This window comes from Argopecten irradians, chromosome 6, assembly GCF_041381155.1.
Source record: "Argopecten irradians isolate NY chromosome 6, Ai_NY, whole genome shotgun sequence".
NCBI classification, from domain to species: domain Eukaryota; kingdom Metazoa; phylum Mollusca; class Bivalvia; order Pectinida; family Pectinidae; genus Argopecten; species Argopecten irradians.
Genome location: NC_091139.1, coordinates 251,400 through 269,906, shown reverse-complemented (window position 1 = coordinate 269,906; position 18,507 = coordinate 251,400). Strand labels below are relative to the sequence as shown.

Here is an 18,507-nt window from a genome sequence, read left to right as displayed (position 1 = left end):
CTTAAATTGATGCTTTAATCAATGACAAAATAAATATAAATCAATCAATTATATTTACTATGCATGCATATTGCATTATTATTTATATACTATTACATGTATTTGTATAACCTGGAATAGTTTTAACCTATCAATTTATGTACTAAATATTTAATTGAATAATTGAATGCGTGAAACGCAGTTTGCTAATTTTATATAAGAGTTGTCTCCCAGACATATTTGATTTATTGCAAAAGTTCCAAATTTGCTGAAAGTCAACAATACATATCAAATTAATTATATAAGTATTTATTTTGAACGGATGTTAATGATTGAGATGTAAAAAGGTGTAACATTACATGTATATCTAATAAAGCGAGAGCGATGTTAGTTTGTGTTTAAAATCAAAATAATCAAATATGTAAAATGGTGAGTGAGTTTTTTTTCTGCAAAGGAAATGTATTGTCATTTTCATGATTTATTAATTGAATATGCAGATATTGTTTGGGATAATTGTGCACGAGTTCAAAAAGATCAATTAGAATCAATACAACTAGAGGCTGTAAGATTAATAACAGGCCTACGTAAAGGCACATTTCATAATAAATTATGCAAAGAATTAGGGTGGGAAACATTAGAATACATAAGATATAAATATAGACTCATTTTCATGTATCAAATAATGAATAATGAAACACCAGATTATCTTAGAAATATTATTGAACCTTTTATACATGATGAGACACTTTATTCCCTTCGCACAAACAGATTATTTGATCCTCCCTAATGTCGTACAGTAAGTTATTTTGAAAGTTATTTTTCTAAATGCTAAATGAAATGAATAAGATAGTTGATGGAATCCATAATATTGAATCATCCACACAACTAGAGAAAAATTCTACATGAAAATAGCCGAATTTCAACTGACATAACTGATGTGTTCAAATACTTCGGTTATCGGAATGTAAATATTAATTTATGCCAATTAAGAAATAGTGCAAGTAATTTAAATTGTGACCGATTCATGGATCACCTTATATAATCCCTAATGTGTGAATATAATCAATCTTTTGAAACTGCATATCACTATTTCTTTGAATGTAATCTATATCAAAACTATCGTTTGACGCTGGAACAACATCTGAATCATCATCATCATAACCATATGTATATAAATGTCCTGGTACAGGGATGTACAGATTGTAATGATACTGAAAATAGAAATATATTAACGTACGTGTCCAATTATATAGCCCAATCAAAAAGATTTAAAATCTGATTCATTTGTATAAATAAAACATGTATTATTCTGGTATATGTAGCCTTGTACATGTAGATCATAGTAATGGTAGGTCTTATAAAATTATACATAAAGATTATTGTTTATACGTTCATGTACCTATAATCCTTCATCCCTTGAGATCCACATTGATAAAGCTGGCAACTCACAATATGTGTGCTATGGGCAGCCTAATGACGCTAATCAAATTTCATTTTTTAATTGTCTCTCTGTTAATATGATTATCATTATTCTTCTTTTTTCGTTATTTTAAAATCATTAAATATTTAAGTAAGGTAACTCCTAAGAAACTAATTATGGATAAACAATTGTAATTACAAATATAGTTGCAACTCCACAAATCAACTATATGTCAATTTTGTGAGATTGGTTCTTGATTCCCATCAGTGGATGGCTTATTGTGTTATACACATGTGGACTTTATAGTCTGTATCTGTTGTGGCGAATAGGACCAATATCACAAAATATACATACTATCGAGTATGTTTAAAATCATGTCATAATTTTTGGTTATTGTATTAAAAGTGAAAATTTACTGTTAATTTATAGAGTCACAATAAATATGATCAAAAATTATATCGCTCCTCATCTAGGAGTTACATCCCCTTATTTTCATAAATCTAACCAAGTATGTATGTTTTATATAATTGTTTGTTTGTACCACCAATATCAGGAGAAGACTAAGATAGGCTTTGCCTGGTGTCGAATTCAATTGACACATAGCATTTCTTGTCAATAAAATATTTGGAAATTAAATACATGATTTATTGAATAAAATCAAAAAATATATATACAATATTAATAGTTCTTGCCTTCTTTTCTGTGACCTTGAAGTCCCTAATGACATAGAAAGCGTATGATCGTTCCCTCTCCAGTACTATGTAGAAATGTGGAGCATCTAGCGGCTTCTCTCCTTCGTCTGGCCAATACTTGTCACACTTCGGCTACAATAGGTCAATCAAATAAATCAGTAAAGTGCGGAGTTGTGGACGTAGTCATTGCATCAGTTTAACCTGTATACATTCACGTACCTAATTTACTTTTAATTATAATTTTAATGAAGTTCTATAACGCGGTTGCAATTCGTGTAATCAAATATGGTTTTTTTTATATTCAAAGTATTTTTTCTAGACATTTAGCATAATAAAAATCCTGCTTTTGTAAAACATTTAAACGTATTAATTCATATTTATAATATAATACATAGACGCACTTTTCCTCCTTCTATGAGGTTGGTCAGCATTACGATTTTCCCTGTCTGTAGCTGCCATATCATCCTCCAGAAATCATTAACAGTGCCGGGTCGTGGCCCTGATCAGAATATTAAATCAATATTCTCAATTATCTTTATAGAAGATACGTACTTAAATGATCCATTACCTTTCCCTTTAAATCATATTATTACCGAAGTGGTTTTATAAATAAATATGTAAAGGTATCCACGTACGAGACTTCTTAAAATAAGTTTAATAGTCCCGCTTGGTGAAGTAAGTACTATAGCTCTGAGCTTAATCCTTGGAACTCATCAACATATCTGAAATACCACATAGTTATAAAAGTGCCTTAAATTATACCTCAGGAAGATGCAGTGTTTAGCTTCATGTTCAGATTATGATATAATGAAATTGATTGGCTATCGCAAAAGAAAAAAAAACATTCATTATCTGGCTACTGAGAAACAATGTTTACCTTGTGTGGCGACATACAAAGCGGGCTTTGTGACACTCTGTAAAATTGATGCATAAAGTTCACGACTACTTAACAATGCGTATACTATTAATAAAGTTTCAAATTAGATCGTCAAAGCTACTTGTGGAACACAATGTACCATAAGATGCTAAAATGTTATTTTCAAGGACAAATCACAATCAAAACGATCAACGTTGCTTAGTAGGTCTTTAGAATATTATTTTGCCAATATAAAATCCTATATTCACCACAAACAACAACATTTCATTAGCTACGTGAAGAATATTTAATATTGGATGTAATTTTAATGTTTTTATTTTATAAATGGTATAGAAATATTTACGTCTATGTAGTTAGCATTGATGTAGTCTGAGTGTGGATCCTTCCCCACAATGTCAAGAATCACACGAGAATGGTCGTCTGTATTAGAGATGACATCAAATAGATGTTAAAACTTCAATTGAATTAAAATTTATTCCTATATTATGAGAGCTTATAAGATTTTTTCAATAACATTAACAACCATATCTCGTAAAAATGGTAAATTCGCATTATGTAAATTTGTTATTAGAAACAGGCGAAACATAAACTGAAGTGATTATATTATAAGATAAATCAGCGGGTTCGCCTTGAGAAAGTTTCATTGTATATTACTATTATAAACAGTAATTAGCGTAATATGATCATTTGTTTTATGTTGAGACAGCGTAGAGTTAAAACAAATCTTGCATAGGTACTTATATTAACAATCTATTATAAACAAATGATAGCTAGCAATATGTAGTATTTTCTAAACGAACACATGTATCATTCCCTAATCTGTGAAGACTTAAAAACTTAGTATAAACATTGTCTTACACGGAAACGTGGTTTTAAACCGATTCTTGACTTTGTTATGGTCCAGCGTCCCAGTTGTGTGCTTGTGTAAAGCTCCAGAGGGTATCGACTGCAGTATAATTTAGAACTTTAGAAAATAATTGTTTCACACTTTTCAGAAGTATTATATATATTATTATCGATCAACTTACAACTATACCAGATATATTGAAACACACTTGCTGCCATTAATTGTTCCATCATTTTCAGTATTTTTGTGTTGTTTAACAAAGCATTGCTTACATCATCAAGAATTTTATGGTCGCATCATTCCAGTAGATTAAGGAAAACTTACTTTATACTCGTCTTCGAAAGCCTTTGCCTTATTTTTCATTTTAGTTTCGACAATAGACTTCAGTTCGGAAACAGGAAACCCTATTGGACCAGAGTTATAGTAGACATCACCGGAACCGGAAGCTTCTCCGACCAGACCAGCGTTCACATATACACTGGCTCCAGCTTCGGATGGCTCCTCTTGTTCTGTGATAAATATATACATACCGTATCTTTACAAGCATTCTCATTTCTAGATATGTTGTAACGTTTCTGCCATTACATAAATACCGATATTTGTATCAGACCAAGCCGTGTAATGAAAGTAAAAAAAAAGAAATGTTGACGGGTTCTGATATAAAAGAAAATTATATCAATATAGAATGATATTTGAATATCATGCGTTGACGTCTGCTGCATCCGAGCTGGGAAACACACATAAAATACTAATTCAATACAATTAACTAAAAACATACAACGGAGATTATTGCAATCTCAAAATACACTAGCTATCACTTAATTTATGTCTTTCGTGTTTTGATTTTATAAAACAGTATCTTTGTCATTAGCTTGTAATACCATACATTTGATAAAGAACCTCCCGTCTATCGTATTTGTTGAACCTTCCATCTATTTTAGCAGTAGCATTGATGTCTATGACTAATACCATACATTTAATGAATACCTTCCGTGTATTTCTATGAATAATACCATAGATCTAATACAGAACATTCCATCTATTCTGGTAGTAGCATTGTTATGCAGAATATCATCCGTCTAATGAAGAAATATTCCGTCTATCTGTAGTTATTATGTATTAATATGTACCTGATATGTTGCTGTAGATGTTGCTATCTGTCACCCCAGATCTACGGTTCTTGGACTCTGGTTTAAGGTATAGGTTCTTATTGTTTTCACCAATATCACTAAAAGGTTTTTGTTGTTCAGCATTTAGTCGACGTCTGGAAAAGAAATCCATGAATTATTGATACTTTTGAAATATCATTGTGTTCATTTTTAGTAAAAAGAATTCACAGTTACCCGTGGAGTCATGTAATTTCAACACAAAATAAAAATAACTTATGATCGTATCACATCAAAGCTCTATTTTGCATCTGCATTCCGCCCTATACATACGAATATACGTACCTGGCCTGCTATACGTCTAAAAGTCTTTTGAACTACAGTTTTAACTTTTAACATGTAGTACATCCACAAATATATATTTTATTTTTACTCGTAACTAACTCAGCACCCTTGAATATTGAATTTAACATTTCTCACAACCACTATACAATGATAATTGAACTGTTAAGTAAACACGTTTTAATACATACATATCCAACATACTCATACATATTCAAATTATTTTGAAATTAAATGGAAAACTCATTACTTTTATTACCAGCGACATTTACTAATTATAATTCCAAATAAACCATTGTTATACTTTGCCACTTCCTGTCGATATCACACGTTGTAATATATTACCTTCTGATAAAGAGAACTATAACAATGGCGACAACCCCTACTACAACCACTCCTACGACAGCTCCCACTATCGGTGCTGCACCAACTGAGGGAGCGGGTTCACCAGGCTCTGCCACTTTTCCTATCAAAGAATAAATATCATATCAGAATAACCTCCATACGATGATATTTTTGACAGAACATACCAAAGGATTACACTTTGAAAAGATATTAATGTTTTAGGTTACATCTTAAATTTTTATAGTAATGTTAACGTCAGTGTTTGAAATTATGACATTTTATTTGTCACGTAGGATGTAGTATATATTAAAACATATTGTAGCTGTAACGTGATTGAAGTTAAACTAAATGTTACTTGTTGCACACAGATCTCCTTGGTAACCATCGTCACATGGCGTTACACAGACACCGGTGTCTATCTGACAGATACTGCAATGCCCACACGACAAGCTGCAGTTCGTCCCATATAAACCTGCGGCACATTCTGTTAAAAGAATAACAAATCTACATGATAGACATGAATCGACAATATATATTTAAAACTAGGGTAACATCGTGTAGTCATAGGCTGTCTGGTTAAATATGATTAGATTTTTTAGTATCTTTGAGAGCCTGTGGTATATTTTATAAAATAGCGAAAACCTTGTTCATTCTATAGTGCAATGCCGCTAAAGCATATTGCCGAAGACGCAAAACAACACAACCCACCCAGTGACATTATACATATATAGTGACAACGAGCTAACCAGTCACAAACTCCCGTTATGCTAAAAAATCGGGCAGGGTTACAGGACCTTTGTCTAGCTGGGGTATGGTTATAGATATTAGGCATGGTAACATGATCTTTGTCTAACTGTGGTATGGTTATGGACATTTGGCATGGTAACATGACCTGTCTAGTTGGGGTATGGTTATGGACATTTGGCAAGGTAACAGGACCTTTGTCTCTCTGGGGTATGATTATGAACATTGGGCACGGTATCATGACCTTTGTCTAGCTTGGGTATGGTGATGAACATTTGGCATGGTAACAGGACCTGTCTAGCTGGGGTATGGTTATGGACATTGGGCACGGTATCATGACCTTTGTCTAGCTTGGGTATGGTGATGAACATTTGGCATGGTAACAGGACCTTTGTCTCTCTGGGGTATGATTATGAACATTGGGCACGGTATCAGGACTTTGTCTAGCTCGGCTATGATCATGTACATTGAGCGTGGCAACAGGACCTTTGTCTAGTTAGGGTACGGTTATGAACATTGGACATGGTAACAGGACCTTTGTCTAGCTGGGGTATGGTTATGGACATTGGGCATGGTAACAGGACCTTTGTCTAGCTGAGTTATTGTTATGGACATTGGGCAAGATTAAAGGACCTTTGCCTTGCTAAAGTAAGACTCAAACTATCACATATATGTAATGTTGAGTTTCGGCTCGTAGTAGCGTTGTGGTGTAGTGTAGAACTCAAAACACAAAATTGAAGGTTCAGTACGTTTAATGAGTATGGAGTGACTTAGCATTAAGTTTGAATATTGAGGGTGTGACACTGTGACTTTATCGGATATAATTCCTAATGAATTTAAATGACGATTTCCAGATCTTTTAATGGTTTCATAATCAACATATAAATATACACATGCAATACATTTGTATAAATATACACCACCAATATATTTGTATAAAGATATACCTCCAACACATTTTAATCTATAAAATAAAATTTCTAAATTTGAACATTTTCATATGATATCACATGTCCCCTCTTTTGAATAAAGCTTAGATATACATTCCAATGACTTAAAACAATTCTACGGACATATGTGATATAGTATCATTTTTGAGTATCCATAGAGTCCGCACGGCTCATCACGATACAACTTATATGAGCGATAAATCATTTAAGGACGGATTAGAAAACATGCGATGTTGACCAGCGATAGCGGTTAGTATAGTAGTGAATATTTCCTGGCATCTCTTCATTGTAATCGTGAGCGATAAATTACATGTATGCAAGAATGTGTTAGAAAACAAGCGATGTTTATCCGAAATTGCGGTGAGTACAAAACTCTTAGTGAACACTTTCTTATATTTCTTAATCGAGATCGATGAAATGTAAAGTATTGTAATAGTTATTTTGTGTTTGTTTGACTATGACATCCCGTTGAATAACTATATAAATCTACCTGTGCATTCTCCGTTTTGTTGATCACATTCTAAACAATTGCTATCACATGCCATCGAACAGTCTATGCCATATGATCCCCTTACACATCCTACACAAAAATAAAAAGAAAATCATGTAATTATTAATTCATATATATCTATATTATGCTAAAATTTACGGATTGAATCTTGCCTTGGTCAATTTTATGGGGTGATGAATGGAGTTCCTCCTGAAACAAATTGAATGAACTGTGAAGCAGTTCACATTGAATTTGTTTCAAAGGACTCAATTCATCATTCTCCTAGTTTGGAACTCTAGAATCAGAAAGCATGGAGACAATTATCATCCAATTAAACTTTAGTATGTTTGTAATATTGAAGTCACTGGTGTCCAGTCTACCATCTAGATATGGCCATGAAATACATAACATTAATTGTGGTAGCTTATTTACGTTTACATTGTCCTGTGGTTTGTTCACACAACGTCCTGTTACAATTCCCCGGACAGTTCATGTCGCACGTTACTCCGTGTTTTCAAGGATAACACTTTAAATAGTCATAGAACCGATTCATTCTCAAAACAAACTATAAAAGGCATCTCAACATCATGTATAATAAATTAGTAAAAAAAGTAAACACGTTAAAAAACGCTAAAATAAATTGGAAAAATTGCACAGTTTATTTTGTTAATCATTTGAAATTACTGTACAGTTGTTAAACACCAGCATCCGCTACCAAATACAAAGTGTAGTTAATATAAAATTGTTTGAAATGCAGTTTAAATGACAAGTGCCTATATAAATGGGTTCCAACGGCTGCGGAGTTATATCCCCTAGCCCACCTACCATTGATCTCTAATCGATGTCATGTATTTTGTTCTGATTGCATTTTGTATGCATTAACTATTGTACTGTTTGAAAACCAATGCATTTGATATTGAATACATAACAAGACAAACTTCTATATAGCGTTATGCAAAATTACGTTACTGTGGCTACAGATTATATCTCAAAGACATTCTCCGTCGCCGGGCAGAAAATAACGAAGCGGTAGTGTCTCATAAAATGGCTTTTAAGTAAAGATTTAGGACAAAATGTAAACGTAAAATGTATTGGAAAGTTTTTCTTTCACTGATGTTTCCATTATGAATTTTCAAAGTCTATAGTTTATAATCACGCCAGGGTGTGATTTTGAATAAGGTTTTGCGCTGCATTGGGCCTTGTTTTGACTTCAGGTTTACGGTTACAGAGAACTTTTATCACCTCTACATATATTTACATAGATTTACGTTACTTAAACACCTCAACCACAAGGGTTCGCTGCGCTGTGTATAATTATACGAAAGAAAAATAAACTGACCTTAAAGCATTTAAATCAGATATACATACATGATGAATGGAAAATTTTAAACATTAACCAATAACATTTAGTTCCGACAATTCTTATAACTGTCATTGCTATACTCCGCAGAGAAAAAAATTTTTTACATCTAACACATGCAACACAATAATCAAGTCGTCCCGTATTAATATAAAGCAAATGTATTCCAGAAAATTCCAGGATTCCCACTTTCTATTTTAACAGTGAACTTACCTATAAACCAAACCTGTTTATGTCAAAATAGTTACATGTAATATGTACATGTATGAAATAATCAAATTGTGTAATTTTATTACATAAAATGCACTGCCATGGTGACGATAGCAATGTTTCCAGTTAAGAGGAAGGCTGTGCGATTCGTCAGTATCAATGCGTTGGTTATAAGTAAAGACATTTACTACACTTGTGTATGAAATTATAACAGACTTGCTCACAGACACATTCCCCATCAGCCTTATGGCAGTGTCTGTTCCTGCAATGTTGATAACAATTTCGTACATATTATTCGCCATATCTTTTATCTCCGTTTACGAAAAAAATGTCATAATATATTGATATACCTATACAGTGTCCTGTGTCCTTTCCACATAACGTGTCCTTACAATTCATGGAGCAATCCATATCGCATATATTACCATGTTTTCCAGCAAAGCATTCTGGAAAATGTCAGGGAAGAAACTGTGCATTAAAATGACAGCATTTTTTATGACCTTTAAATGATTTGATAATTCTATTTTAATTATGTATTTGCTTTTTAACTTTATCGTTTGGTTAATTTGTTATTTTGGTAGGTAAGATAGCTACTGTTGCATCATTGGGGAATGGGTACAAATGATTACCAAATCATTTGCCACAATAACTAATAGATTAACTATAAGTTTGCTATACAATATCTTGTGGTACGAAAGAGAGTCATACGTATTATTAAAAAAAATCCTTGATAATACGTCAAAGATCTTTAGCATCCCTTGCTGTTCAAGATAATAATATCAGAAAAAAAACTTAGGATATGTTTTCACTATAAACATGGAATCAGTGCATTCATTTGCTGTTTGTTACAAAACGTTTATCTACAGTAGAGGATTTTTTTTTATACAGAGAAGTAATTACCAAATAAATGTCATTTTTGAGAGGTATAATTTCCACTGTGTTTAAAACAAATCAAATAATAAGCGCACATAAAAGGAGAATTATGATAACGTCAGCATTATTTCATTGATCTTGTCCATTTATAAAACTTTGGGTAGATAATGGAGGGCCAAGCTCGCTTTGACTTTCGGCATTAACACATAGATAAAAAATAGAACGAGAAAAATTGTATATTTTACAAAAAGAATTGTGATAATAGATTAATCAGTAGTTGCCCGAACAGTAGCCGTCGTTCCTTCCACACGTCGTCCCTTTGCAGTTTGCTGAGCAAGCCATGTCACATGTTTCACCGTACTGGTTCCGCACGCAGCCTGATATATGGGTAAGATATATTAAAAATGGATTCCCGGATAAGTTGCGTTCATATTCACTATTCGGAAAAGGAATAGGAATAACTCTATTTCCCTCATGATAAGCAGACGAAGAAGATGAAGATCTAAGTTAATACTAAGATTTGAAATATGCATAGATACGAAAATATCTCACCCAAGCAGTGTCCGTCGTTCCTTCCGCACGTTGTTCCATTGCAATTTGATGAGCAAATCCTGTCGCATGTGTCACCGTACCGTTTAGGGACGCAGTCTGATATATGGATAAGAAATATTACATATAGGATGCTTGATGTTCTGGCTCATCATATCAATATTTCCATGCTTGTTAAACATTAAAAAGGCAATGGTATCCTTAGGCACATCGGTCAATAAGATTCACGTGAGATTGTTCTTAAGTCTCTTTAATTCTTTTTGCTTCACTCGTTGACTCGAGTAGTTTTAAAATATTGGTCACAAACTATTCAAACAGAATTATAAATCCTTTTACTCTTTGCTCTGAACGAACTGGGTAGGAATATATAACAACAATTATCAATCAGAGCCGGAAAAGAAAGATAAATGTGACTCGTGAGGGAAAGGATATTAAAAATTATAAGGTAAAAAATAGGATAGTGGAAGGGAAATATAGGCAATGTATGTATACAAGATACATTAGTCATTAACCTGTACAGCGTCCGGTGTTCCGGTCACACACCGGTACCATTCCAATGCAATTCAAAGAACAGCTGTTTTCACACATTTCACCGTATGTTCCCAAAACACAGCCTGAAAATTAATGCGTGCGTTAATAATAATAAAATGCACTTTTTGGAAGTTTTGCATGCTCTTTGCTAAATTGTAGTCAATTGCTGGTCTAAAGTTGTGGATGTAATATTTGATACATATCAAGAAAACAAAGTTAACGATTATGACTAAGAATATTCAAATACTTTATTAGAATAGTGTACCAGTACACGATAGTTTTTGAATGTGTTGATCAGATTGAAGGCTAAAAAGGATTGAGGAGTGAAATTGTGCTAAAGTAGTTTAATACAATACACATATTATACGTGTATATCATGTTTTATCGAACATAGTGATACGGTCAATATCTAGCTTCAGTGATGGTAGTGCAGTGGATCAGTAATGTTCGAGTTGCAGATTCGAGTCCGTCTGGCTGCAAATTATTCTTGCCGTTGTAACATTAGAGCTATAGATTGGGAAATATTACAGATTTAATTTGTACATAATGATATGATAGCCATCTAGTTTTGCAATATGGGAATTCGGTAGAGTAGAGGACCACTATTTCCGAAGTTTAGAGCTTGAGCCAGGCTGGCAGCACACTACTTGAGCCCTGTTACACATGTATGATAAGCAATCAATGATAAAACTATAAATTACCTAAACAGTGTCCGTTGCTCCTTTCACATAGCTTCCCTGTGCAATTGTTTGAGCAAATCTGGTCACAGCTTTCACCGTACCGGCCTGTGATACATTCTGAAATGCATTAATGGTTTCACTTTCACTATACGTATTAAACTATGCTATTTATATCATAGGAAACTATTTTAAATGACACTTTCAGGTAAGAAATTAGGACATACATACTCTTCTTTTCTAAAAATACCGCTAAGGTATTTAGGGCATCCTCATTCTACCACATCTTCAGATCTTCGAAATCAACTTTGGCGAATTCGTTCAAGTTACATATCAAATAAGTGAGACGTTGATATTTCTGGTGAAACTTTAACTAAAAACCAGGTAAGGTGTTACTCAGTGATTCCTTAAACATCTAAAGAAGTTTTAAGAAGTCATCATTTTACCTGCATATCTACACTTTATATAAATATGATGTAAAAAATGTGAATTAATAAAATTTGATTTATTTTGATTGAAAATTTCTTCCTGAACCAGAGTTTCAAAAATGTAGCAAATATGATGTATATGAATATGTCACGTTTGAAGTGAGCATCTATCTGCTGTTGTTATAGTAGGTTTACCTGTTTTATTTCAATGTTCGGTGATCAAATGCAGCAATATGGCTATACTGTCTGCGGCGGCTACATGGATGCTTTATAAAACTACATGTTTGAGGAACATTTAATTATGCTTCATTTCTCATTACGCTTTAATCAGAGATAGCATGTATGCAAATTCTGTCCCTTCCGCTACACGATTATAAATAAACCAGCCAACATATCCTGACCGGAGGGAACTGTCACAATTTGCAGTTTCAAACCACTTTAGTTTTTAAAAGAGTCTCCGTGGTGAAACAAATTAATAATATCTTTGTACAAGAAGGAACAGAGACACTAATGCTTGATCAAGTGTAATAAGAAATTGTCAGTAACATGAAGAAAATTTCGAAGAATACGCATACTTTGATCGAGTAACTGGAATCCCGGTCTGGTTTGAAGAACTGATTATACTTGTGTTAATAGCGCACCTCCACAACTAATTTAACCCACGATATAACGTAGCGTTACTTCAAATCTTGAACATGCACACAATTGTGGCACGCTTATCACATTTCACATAAGCGTAGCCAAATGAACAATACGTTAAGGTACTCTAAGAAACATTAAAATACGATGAGCCATGTTGAGTTAGTTACATGCTACGCCCATAATATGCCTTTAAAATGCATGTAACGAAACATACTTATAACGAAGCGATTACGTTGGCCACCAGAGGTTCTTTATGGCCGTGTTTTACTGTAATTATAAGCGTATTACAACGAACGTGTTATAACGTATTATAATGTACCAAGGCGAACTTCCACTCCCTCATTTTTTCAATATGCCAAAAGCTTAATTTAGGGTTCAATGAAACACATGTTGACCAAGAAATCAGTCTAGGAATATTTTGTTATACCCTGTATCCTTTATTCTGAATTTGCATATTACAAATGAGAAGGTACGTTAAGACTAAAATATGGCGCCAAAATTAATTCTCCAGTAAAGAACAACATATTTTGCCATATAACAGTTGAATACATTTGCTAGCACATTACATCCCGAAAATATCCCGCATGTGCCAATTATGTTCACTATGACGTCATCAACATGCAGTTTCCCGCCATTTTTCACAAAAACCCTTGAAAATCATACTTTTTGAGTGGTTTTCTCTAAAAATGAATGTGGCCGCCTTCGTGGAGCAGAAAGTGATTTTCACATGTTGTGTAACCTGTATTTACGCATATCCATGCAAAATGTAAAGTTGCTCCAAGGTGGCGGCCAAATCCATTTCAAGCATTTCCTAACATAACGATGATGAATTTCTAGCATAATTTGGCGAAAAGAGTGAAATCATCAATTTGATGACTTCATAGATGGAGCACATCGTGAACATGGTTATAAAAAGTTATGTTTTGATGAAGGGCAAGTATGAGAGTATTTATTAATGTGAAATTGATGTGGATCAGAGTTAATATTTTTCGGCCTGAAAAATTAAGGCCAAATACTGGCCCTATTATATCTACTCCTTTGTGAGCCCTCCTGATAGGCTTTGATTGTAACGTCATGCATTTGCGATCTAACGTCATATTTCTTTGGAGATATCGACGTGAATTGCGCCCACGAAATAATGACGTCATAATGGACACCTACCGGCAATTGAGAAAATTATGTTATGTGCAAAGACGGAATACAGGTATGAAAGAATTATATTCACTGCACATGCATGGTACATTTTTTTGTACCTAATGAAATCCATGCAATCATGCTACTTTTAATTAAAGACTTTTCTAAATAAGGTGTAACAAATTGAAATACTAATAAAAAACAATAATCTTTGAAGTAAATGACACCGTAATTCAAGAAGGGAAATAATGCTTTAGGATAAAGTTTACCTGTGCATCGTCCGTTATAACGGTCACACAAAGTCCCATTACAATTCATAGAGCAGCTGTTTTCACACATGTTCCCGTATGTCCCAGAAACACACGCTAAAATTTAATACACATATATATTATTTTAATGTCACTGATCGAATTTACAGTATCTAATCAAACAATTTAGCAAATATATATATTTGATATCCATAACATGAAATTATGCTTTATATTTATGCGAAACTTGACGTATTTCACGTAATACACACAAACAGAATGAGATAAAGTAACACATGCTGATTACAAAATGATGATGCATTGGTGACATTTCATAAAGCATGTAAACATGATTTGATGAATCGTATAACGTATACCTACTTTTCGAAATTAAGACATATGCATAATTTGTGAGATAAGCTGTTAGACATAGGCAATTAATTTTTATATTTAGTGTCAACATATAACATACACTACAGATCGAGTGGACAGCGATATAATATCACACTCCAACATTCATGTTGACCAGCCAAAACCTTACATGGGTGTGGAACTTTACATATCCACTTACCAGACATTTAAATAAAACATTTAAATGAAACAATATGTTAGTTGAAGCATTTTGGCTTTCTGTATCACCAAGGGAACGTAAATCATGTGCCAAAATTGAACATTGGCATCAAGTATTCCATACTAGCGCGTCTTAGTTTTCCATGGCCGTTGTGTAAGTTTAAATATTTTCTGAAGCTTTATGACGCGGTAATTCCGAAGGATGGGGTAATAAGAGTTCTTCAAAACACAATCCACACCTTTTGAATTAATCAGTACATATACAAAGTTTTGTTAAAGTAAATATGCTGATTGGTGTCTGCTAAGAAGGAAACATTCGTGTTACACTAACAGGTGCAGTTTACTCTTAGCTTAAAGTAACATAAGGGTTGTAGCTCTAAACTAGATAAACTGTTATTTACCTAAGCAATTTCCGGTTGTCCGATCACACGACGTTCCACTGCAATTATGTGAGCATCTCTGGTTACACATATCACCATACCATCCTGGATTACAGTCTGAAATGTTGATTATGATATATACAATTCATCACAAAATCCGCCTGATATCCAGTGATTCACTCGTGTAATATTTTTGAAAAAGTCACTAGTGTAAGATTGTGTTTGTGCAGTGTACCCATTGGCTGAAAATTCATTGTGACGTCAAGACATAATCAATAAAATGACGTCAGGAAAATGACGTGGCAAAAAAAAATAAAAAAAAATTTCATACAATTTCAATGAAATTAACACTTATTTAAGATCTTATATACATGCATATGTGATATAACTCATTTCTGTCACATCATTGAATGTAAAAGCGTGTTCACCATATTTTTTGGATAAGGAATAATATATGCATTGAATATATATATTGTCACCTAAAGTAGAAATATATTGCAATAATTTTGTCTTTGCTATGTTGTACATCCTTTTCCCGTGAACGTAAGTCATGATTTCAAAGGTGTGCTAGGAGTTATAATTCTTTCGGACGTCTAATGTTAATCAAGCATTATTTTCATTAATTGATTATACTAAAAGATGCACTAATTAATAACCCAAATCTGATACATGTATATTGAGCTATTAAAAACGTCATCAGCAAAACAGACACATTTGTATTATAAAGGTAATTAACCTGTACATCGTCCGCTGTTCCGGTCACACATCATACCATGACAATTCATGGAGCAGCCGTTTTCACATTTATCACCGTACCTTCCAGAAACACAGCCTGAATTGAATACATGCATCTTAATATAACTAATCGTTTTTGCAAAGTCGAAATAAACAAACCAACTGAATCAGGTGGAGGACATTTATAACGACTTTACAAATAAGATGAATCATTTATTTAGAAATAGAGAGATACGAAAAATTAATACTGACGCAGTGAAATATATCGACATAACATAGTTTTCAACATATTTAAATTACAACATTATTGTTGGTTTCCATGTTGACATTGATATACAGAGCGAGTTCTATCGCTGACTAATGGATATGGTCATGCTGGTATATTCATTGAGATTAAACATGCGTGTAAGAAACAACCAATCAATGCCATTTTTTTTCTAAATGACGCATGCGCAAAGATATTCTAATTAGCGTGAAACGACTAAAGAAAATCGGCTCTAAGGCATGCGCATTAGAATTGCATGTTTCTGTGCAATTGCGCACAGCATGTAACTAAAATAAATCGATTACAGTTTCACTACGGTCACAATAGCTTGCGATATAACTCGCCCAAAATATATTTTTTCTATTGAAAAGGCATTGTAGCTCTAAACCAGAAAAAGCTGCTATTTACTGAAGCAATTCCCAGTTGTCCGTTCGCATGTCGCTCCACTGCAATTCTGTGAGCATATCTGGTTACACATATGCCCATACCATCCTGGATTACAAACTGAAATATTGATTAGAATATGTAGTTTAATTGACTAGTCCCACAAGACTAAGGATTAAGTGCATGTACTGTACATGTGTGGTCAATTCAAGTTAAATATACTAACTATCTCGTTTGCTGGTACATCTGATTCGCTTAGACGTAGTCATACTTATTCTGACTCCAAACTAAAAATATTCGTTAATCAATAAAAAAGTAGGTGAAACAGTTTTTACTCTGAAGATACAGATTGATAGTGAAAAGTCAAAATTATCTGATGACTAACTTTTTGCTAATAAAGATTTTCGGTAAGATGAATTGAAACCAAAGTTCAATAATAATAATTTAATATGGTGGTGTGCTTAATTTTTAGCTGTTGTGAATTAAATATTGCTATTTAACGCGAATTGTTCTTTTTTCCGGAATTTAATTGCTTTTCACCTACACAAGACAAACTAAAAAAATATTTTGAAAAAAAATTGTTTTATAAGTATGAATATTCCCTAAATTGACAAACCTATGTTTTCTTTACTAAAAAAATACTCCCAGTCAACCCATTTTTTTTGCTCAGAACAGCTTTATAGGTTTTTAACATATTTTGACAGTTTCAACGCATCACAGCAAAAGTTCTGATGACTATATAAAGTTTTGCAGTTCAAAAGAAAAAGGTTCTGTATCTGAAACCATCATTAAAATAGGGGTTCTGTGTGTTTGATATTTTGTTCCGTTACAAAATATACTATGTTTCTTTCTAAAGATTCAAATCACTTTATCTTCAACAAAATGTATAAAAAACTAAAACTGGTGAGTTAAGTAAAAAACGGTAAAATTTCACCTCTATACAAAGTGTAAAAATACATCTTTTTAAAAAAGCCGCCGTAAAATATGTGTACAAAAAATTCTACAAGTAATAGAAGTCTATTTTTTCATATCTTCTGTATTGAGACAATTAGGTCTTAAAAATCTCATAAAAAATGAATTTTGATTAATGTTGCAAGGAGATCTCGAGTGAAACTTCACAAGAGCAGATCCTTAAAATGATGTATTTTAATCAATTATCCAATAAGGCAGTGCTCACCATTACAGTGTCCGGTTACCTTGTCACAATTTTGGTTCAAACAATTGATCGAACAGTCACGCTCACATGTAGTTCCGTATTTCTTTGGAATACAGTCTGCGAGAAAAACAAACTGCTATTTTTAAAAGCATATAGATTGAAAGAATAACAATGAAACTTGTTATTCTTGACATCATAATTAGGGAGCTGATGGAGGGTAGATGATCGGGCAGACCAAAAACAGAAGATGCTCAATTGCATCAGCTCATTTGCGCTTCTAGTCATTCCAAGTATTCGTTATGTACGAAAGGGTTTAAAGGATATAGTTTTTCTTCTAAACAACGTCACGGTGCAGTTTGTATTCAACGCACGTTTTCGTAGGACACGCTTTACGTAAATCAAATCCATTTTGAATTTGTAAGATATATTACAAATAAAGCAATAAAATATGTAACACGACCAGGCAAATCATTAATTTTGATATAAGAAAGGGATATGCAAACACAGAATTGTATAAAAATTCGTTAATAAAATCATCTCAGATGGAATACTAAATATTAAAATACCAAATAA

At 33.1% G+C, this 18,507-nt stretch overlaps 1 protein-coding gene across 4 annotated transcripts in view; it reads right to left on the bottom strand.

Annotated features, from left to right (window-relative positions):
- The window catches only part of LOC138324658 (receptor-type tyrosine-protein phosphatase T-like), a 34,797-nt gene that overhangs the window by 9,153 nt on the left and 7,137 nt on the right, over positions 1–18,507 (bottom strand). For 2 of the 4 annotated variants that reach the window (XM_069269690.1, XM_069269687.1), the window contains 19 exons: positions 17,956–18,051; positions 16,803–16,898; positions 16,131–16,226; positions 15,416–15,511; positions 14,466–14,561; positions 12,017–12,112; positions 11,297–11,398; positions 10,788–10,883; positions 9,713–9,808; positions 7,793–7,882; positions 5,964–6,092; positions 5,609–5,729; positions 4,946–5,079; positions 4,140–4,324; positions 3,827–3,914; positions 3,312–3,388; positions 2,969–3,005; positions 2,493–2,590; positions 2,092–2,223 (listed from right to left, as the gene is read on the bottom strand). In XM_069269690.1, the coding sequence (XP_069125791.1) occupies positions 2,092–2,223; positions 2,493–2,590; positions 2,969–3,005; positions 3,312–3,388; positions 3,827–3,914; positions 4,140–4,324; positions 4,946–5,079; positions 5,609–5,729; positions 5,964–6,092; positions 7,793–7,882; positions 9,713–9,808; positions 10,788–10,883; positions 11,297–11,398; positions 12,017–12,112; positions 14,466–14,561; positions 15,416–15,511; positions 16,131–16,226; positions 16,803–16,898; positions 17,956–18,051 (1,961 nt within the window). The remainder of the gene's footprint in view (positions 1–2,091; positions 2,224–2,492; positions 2,591–2,968; positions 3,006–3,311; positions 3,389–3,826; positions 3,915–4,139; positions 4,325–4,945; positions 5,080–5,608; positions 5,730–5,963; positions 6,093–7,792; positions 7,883–9,712; positions 9,809–10,787; positions 10,884–11,296; positions 11,399–12,016; positions 12,113–14,465; positions 14,562–15,415; positions 15,512–16,130; positions 16,227–16,802; positions 16,899–17,955; positions 18,052–18,507) is intronic. The other 2 variants (XM_069269688.1, XM_069269691.1) reach the window with 2 other exon arrangements.